The following is a 6,968-nucleotide window of genomic DNA, read 5'->3' on the forward strand; positions in this document are numbered from 1 at the left end:
TGGCTTCATTCTTGAAGTCAGTGAGACCAAGAATCCATCAATTCCAGACACAATCTCAGCATTTTGGGATGCCGAGGCGGAAGGGCTGTTTGAGCCCAAGAGTTCGAGACCAGCATGGGCAACATAGCAGGCCGTCGTCTCTTAGCAGGAAAAAAAAAAAAAACAAAAAAAACCCAACTGGGCCAAAACCTCTCCAAGAATCAAGACTGACTTGAGACTATCACCAACCACTTTCATTCAATTATGGAACTACCTGTGCTACTTAAGAGCAGCCAGGAACCTCTTCCCTGCTCCTGCAGAAAGAGATGCCAAGGACAGCACTCTTTAGTAGATAGCAAACAAAAAAGAATTTGAGGCTTGTCCTTATCTCAATTCTTATTTCCAGTAAAACAAAGCACCAAACTGGCTCAGAAACCTGAAGTCTCAATCTCCTAAATATTTCATAGGCTGTTAAGGACAGAATTTTAACAAGTCTCAACTACAAGAAAGCTCCTGTGAAGTCACACTGTATAACAGGATATTACTTCATCTGTTAGCTTAAAGACACCGGACTTTGTCTTTAAAAAAAGTTCATTTCCTGTTGAGTAGCAGCTGGCTTCCATAGCCGAAAGAAGCCAAAAGCTGGCAGTAAGCCTAAGGTTTTCTAAATAATTAGTGGAGGGAATAGAATATTGAATGTCCCTTACAGTTTTAATTAAGGCACAAAAGAAAAGGAAATAATATAGTTTCGAAGCTTTGTACACCTGTTCATCTCTACAGGATTACAAAAAGAATTTTCATTAAGAGGGTCTTTTCTAAGTCCTATTGAACTGGCCTGGCTTAGGCAACTACTAAAAACATCATAGATTTATTGCAGGCTTGAGAATTGCAACATATCAGTACCTTCATATGTTGAATATTCTTTCACTAATGAGTCTTTGCAGGTAATAATATATTTTTAATGGTGTAAACTGTTAGCTTTAAACAGATACTCAGCTCTATACTTTAGGCAAAAAAATTAGTACTGGCAGCAAAGTAATTTTTTTAAAGAACCTTTCTTCCAGAATTTTGAAAACTTTAAAACCCACCGTGATATTTTTCCCATTTTACTTTAGTTTATTTAAAAAAAAAAAAAAAAAAACATATTCCAATGTTGGCTGGTAGTCTGTAGGAGTAATTCACTAATATTAAGGCTGAAAGTTTTTCCTATTACAAAGTCAAATGCGTCATTTAGTGATGCTTCTGTTTAACTCCTGTTGCCAACGTTACTATAATTGGGAAAGCAGAAAACCTGAATATAAATATCAAGAAAAATGGTGTCAGTTTTAATAACCCTCCAAAGAGTGATTCAGCAAAATAGTTGTACACAAGGAGGATGTACTCATCCTGAAATTTTAGGATTCCTTTAAACTAAGAGTTCATTTACTGATCCACATAACAGAAACCTGAATCCTTATTCTAAGTTTGCACAGCTCACCAAATGACAATAGCAGCTGGTTTAAAAGAAAATCCAGTCTCTGAAGTCCTTCCACCTTGTTCTCAGGGGCATGTTTCAAAGCAAGCACCATCATTACCTAAACTGAAGGCTCCTGCTGTCCCAGAAAATATCTTACCCACAGAGATTATTGTCAGTATTCCTATTGAGCCAACTCAGCCCTCTGACAAAAGACAGTCTCTTCATCAAAGTGTTTCGTAACAGCAAAGGGTTTTCTCCTCCTGTCTACACAAAAAAGCTTTACATGTTTCTAACAAGGTATGAATAGCAGACCAGAGTTTACTGAGGTTAGAATTTTCCAGCAATTTCAATTTAAAAAAGGATACCCTAGGAAACTTTGATACAAAGATTCAATCTATTTAGCTCATGGCTTCTACTACTAAAGGAAAACATTTTGTAGTTGTAAGAGTTTGAGAACAGGATCATTAAAAGTTGTTTTCCGGCCAGGTGCGGTGGTTCACGCCTGTAATCTCAGCACTTTGGGAGGCTGAGGCGGGTAGATCACAAGGTCAGGAGATCGAGACCATCCTGGCCAACATGGTGAAACCCCATCTCTACTAAAAATACATAAATTAAATGGGTGTGGTGGCGCGTACCTGTAATCCCAGCTACTTGGGAGGCTAAGGCAGGAGAATGGCTTGAACCTGGGAGGCGGAGACTGCAGTGAGCCGAGAGTGTGCCACTGCACTCCAGCCTGGGGACAGAGCGAGACTCCACCTCAAAAAAAAAAAAATTTCAGCAGTTCTCTCCAAATAAGCCTCACTCAGTAATAATAAGGATGTTAAAAAATGGACAGATGCCTGCACATAAAATCCCACTAGACCTGCTGAATAATCTGTTTAACAGGACAGACCTGCTCCCAAACTTAATTCAGCAGCAAGGGTCTACTGAGGGCCTACAACGTACGAGGCGCTGTAGTGGGCACATCCCATGAGGCAGCACCTCCAGGCTTCTCTAGTGAACAGATTCCTGGAACATTCACTCTATGGGAGTAAGAATCCTGCCTATCCAAACATGTGGGGAGGCGCTGTGGCCCCAGTGCCTAGGCGAATACCTGGCAAAGAGCAGATAATACATTTTTGAGAAATGAACAAGTTTTAAAATCTGTTAAAAGTTTAGGAGTTAACATATAATTTAGCAAAACTGGGGAAAGAATACCCTTTTATTCACACTGTAGCCTTTATTCTTTGACAGGCCATATTCACAAGTTATAATTGTTGGAATTTCACATCTTCTATTCGTACTCTATATAGTTGGTTATGACATAGAGGGGTATGTCAAAGTCCACTGTGATAAGGTAGCAGCCCTTTGGAAAACACAGAAATGCAACTGGCAGTAAAGAGGTTCAGACCTCTGTGTGTGTGTATGTGTGTGTTTTTAGACAGAGTTTCGTTCTTACCATCCAGGCTGGAGTGCAATGGCATGATCTCAGCTCACTGCAACTCCGCCTCCCAGTTTCAAGCAATTCTCCTGCCTCAGCCTCCCGAGTAGCTAGGATTACAGGGGGCTGCCACCACGCCCAGCTAATTTTGTATTTTTAGTAGAGATGGAGTTTCACCATGTTGGCCAGACTGGTCTCGAACTCCTGGCCTCAGGTGATATGCCCGCCTCGGCCTCCCAAAGTGCTGGGATTACAGGCATGAGCCACTGCACCCAGCCCAGACCTGTGTGGTTTTTTAAATTTTTTTTTTTTTTTTTTTTGAGACGGAGTCTCGCTCTGTCGCCGAGCCTGGAGTGCAGTGGTGCGATCTCGGCTTACTGCAAGCTCCACCTCCCGGGTTCACGCCATTCTCCTGCCTTAGCCTCCCAAGTAGCTGGGACTACAGGCGCCCACCACCATGCCCGGCTAATTTTTTATTTTTTGTATTTTTAGTAGAGACAGGGTTTCACCGTGTTAGCCAGGATGGTCTCGTTCTCCTGACCTCGTGATCCACCTGCCTCGGCCTCCCAAAGTGCTGGGATTACAGGCGTGAGCCACCGCGCCTGGCCAGACCTGTGTTTTTAACGTTAAACTTGAAGAGTTGATGACTTTATTTTGATCAGAGGTTAAAGAGAATTCCACGTGTAACCCTGACACGCTGCACTTGCTGCTTGATAGACTGAAGTGTTACAGCTGGTGGTTCCAAACAACCTCCAACAGTGGGAGAACGCAGCGTGGACTAAGGCACCTGATGGAAGAGAGCCATGAAAACACTTCTGTGCTAGTGCTTCAGTGCAGTTCAACAAATACTAAAATCGAGCTTCCAGTATGTGCCAAGTATTATGCTAGATGCTGGAAATACCAGAAAAAAGAACCTGCCCCCTCTATACCCTTAAGGATTTATGCTTCTTAAATTTTTTTTTTTTTAAGACAGAGTCTCGTGTCGCCCAGGCTGGAGTGCCGCGGCGCCATCTTGGCTCACTGCAACCTCCGCCTTCTATATTCAAGCAATTCTCCTGCCTCAGTCTCCTGAGTAGCTGGGATTACAGGCACATGCTAATTATAGGCACGCCTGGCTAATTTTTGTATTTTTAGTAGAGACGGGGTTTCACCTTGTTGGTCAGGCTGGGCTCAAACTCCTGATCTTGTGATCCACCCGCCGCGGCCTCCCAAAGTGTTGGGATTACAGGCGTGAGCCACCGCACCCGGCCTATGCTTCTTAAATACAGGAAAGAAAAATATTTAGTTGTGATGATACAAATTAAATTATAGGGAAATACTGCAATGGCACAGTGGTTGCCTCACAAATCCTGGAGAAACTATCAAACTAGGCCATCAATCCCTATGGGGAAATCTGAAAACAGGTTTGTTAAAATGTATGAGAAATTTGTCCTTTGGACATAAAGATGATGCCACCAAACACTGCACTGCAACCACTAAGCAGCTTGGACTCTATAAGCGTAATAAAGGTGAATTACTTTGGTTAAAGTGATTGCATGTTAATTTAAGAAATTATCTTCCTCCAAAAGGGGTGCTCATTTTATTTTCCTTTTCTGAGTTATTCAAGTCTACACAGTTTCCTTCTGCCATGTTCAGTGGTTAGCATGAACAAGCATCATCATCATTTAATATTTAACTAAATGAGATGTTAATTTTCACTGCAAGATTAGAGCTGAAAACATTTACATAGAATTGCAGAAACCAAAGATGCCGGGAAAAATTCCTGAGGATTATTCACAGTGTTCAGTATAGCGGTTAAGAATGTTTGCTCTCGAGTCTTAAGGGGAACCCTAGCACTCCCCAACATTATCACCTCTATTGTGTTACTGGGAGATAAATGAGCAACTCTGTTATGGGCCTATCAGTGTTAGGCACATCAAAAGTGTTCCCCAATTGCTAGCTCCTGCTATTAGTATAAAAAAAAGTGGGGCCCCACTGGCCCCAAAGTGTTGGCTGCTCTATGATTGTTCTCTGGAGACACCATCGGCAGGCCTATTTCTAAGTGAAAGCTGGCATGCAAACTGAAGAAAAGTGGCAGAGGTAGAAGCGCTCTTCTGTCATTTCAACTGGCATCTGGTGAACTATGCGTAACAGCTTAATTCCCAACTGAAAAAAAACCGTTAACTAGGATGGTAAGGAAGGGATGGGGGTTTGAGGAGTGCCTACAACTCCTCCTTTTGAGTGTGTGGGTTCAAAAAACACTCCCTCCCCCACTTAGCTTTAGGCAAGCCACTCAACCGTTTCAACCTCCGCTTTCCTCATCTGGAAAATGGGATAACAAAAGTTACTCTCAGTGTAATTGGATTGTTTGTACCTCAATGGATAAATGCTGGAAGGGATGGACGCCCCGTTCTCCATCACGTGCTTATTTCACACTGCGTGCCTGTATCCAAACATCTCACGTACCCCATAAATAGATACACCTACTATGTACCCTCAAAATTAATCAATTTTTTAAAAGTTACTGTCTCCTAGAGTTACGGCGCAGAGCGCACAGCTCCCGCTACATCGCAAAACCACTACCACCTGCAGCAGCCGGCCCTCCGTGCTGGCCAAGAAAGGCGCTGGGCTACACAGCCTGCGAGGGGGCGGCTTCTCGGGCTCTGCCACTTACTGCGGGACACACTGGCTCACCCGGTCTGCCTCGGAGGAATGCAGTGAGGATTAAACTAGCTAATCCACGGAAAGCGCTTAAAACGGTGCCTGGCGCGTCCCTGGCCCCCATGCGCCTCGGGGCTGATATTCAACTGCGCATTAGCAGGGCCATGGGCCCCGCGCCGAGGCTTCCTGCGGGCGGGATCCACGGGCACGGCCGGCCCCGCCGCCAGGTGAGCCCGAGCCCTTCCCGGCACCTGCATCCTCAGCCGCCAGAAAAAGCAACTTTTTAACAGTTTCGCAGCGGGGGCCTCCCGGGCCAGGCCGCCGCCGCCCACCCGCCCGCCCGCGGGGCGCCCCCGCCCTCACCTTGCTGGAGGTCCTGGTGGTCGTACCACGGCTCGTCCTCCTTCATTTCAAACTCCTCCACCAGGTTTTCCGCCAGCATCTCGGCTGGGTCCTCTAGGGGCAACGGTCCCAGCCGCCGCCGTCCCGCCTCAGCCGCTGCCCCGGGCTCTTCCCCGGCCCCTCCGCCCTCAGCCAGAGCCGCCCTCGGGCGGGACGCGCCGCCGCCCAGGCTCCGCCGCGCCGCCTCAGCCCCGTTCCCGCCGGCGACCGCCGCCGACCGGCCGGCTGCTTCGACTCGCCTAGCGCCTCCCAACGGCCCCAACGGCCGGGCGTTACGGCGCGAACGTAGGGAGCCAGGTTCTCACGCTGCCGCCGGTCTTCACGCCGCCGCCGGGCCCAACGTGGCACTTTGGCAGAACCCTCCCCGGCCGGGGATGCGATTCAAACCCCCGGCGGCTTCTCAACCAATCGCGAGCGGGCCGCTGGCCGAGCGACAGGGACTTCGTCCAATCGCGTCTCTCCAAAGACCCGCGGCTCGCCCGGTTTCGAGGCCAAGCAGCCAATGACGGGCCCCGAATAAACAAAGAAGGCGGGGAAACAGTGAAGGGGTGCGGCCGAAAGCCCGCCCCCTGATCTGCGCTGTGCGGCTCCTAGGAGCGCGTACTAGGTTCCGGGCTGTGGAGCTGGCGGAGGCGAGTCCTGCCGCTTTGGTGGGTGTCCCGAGGCCAGCGCGTCCGTGGACAGGCAGCGCAGGCCGGAGGGCCTAGGACTTCGGCCTCTGAGAGGCGGGTGGTTGTCGAGAGGCGTCCTTCGTGCCGGCGGGAAGCGCGAGGGTGCCGGAAGCCGGAGGTCCGCCGCCCGGCTGCCGCTTCTCGCATGTTGACTCTGAGATTTGCTCCGGGTCCGGCAAGGAGACTCGGAGTCGATCGGGAGTTTAGGGCTGAGAAAACGCCCACTGAGCGGTAGCTCTTGTCTCGTTGACATCTGAGCTCTGGGAATTACGCTCCCTAAAACGGTGGGCGCCAGACCCCGTTGAGAATCTGGGGCAGTGAGGGATGCCCGAAGCTGTCCACTTGGAGGGGGAAAATTGTAAGCAGGGTTGCAACGATTTTTAAAAGGTACCTCTAGACC

General features: G+C 48.1%; 1 protein-coding gene across 1 annotated transcript in view; it reads right to left on the minus strand.

Moving 5' to 3' along the window:
- The window catches only part of CDR2 (cerebellar degeneration related protein 2), a 31,672-nt gene extending 25,421 nt beyond the window's left edge, over window positions 1–6,251 (minus strand). Inside the window, exon 1 of the mRNA XM_005591444.4 lies at window positions 5,859–6,251. Coding sequence (XP_005591501.1) covers window positions 5,859–5,937 — 79 coding nt within the window. The 5' untranslated portion in view covers window positions 5,938–6,251. The remainder of the gene's footprint in view (window positions 1–5,858) is intronic.
- Window positions 6,252–6,968: the final 717 nt, after the last annotated feature.

Source organism: Macaca fascicularis, chromosome 20 (genome assembly GCF_037993035.2).
Source record: "Macaca fascicularis isolate 582-1 chromosome 20, T2T-MFA8v1.1".
NCBI classification, from domain to species: domain Eukaryota; kingdom Metazoa; phylum Chordata; class Mammalia; order Primates; family Cercopithecidae; genus Macaca; species Macaca fascicularis.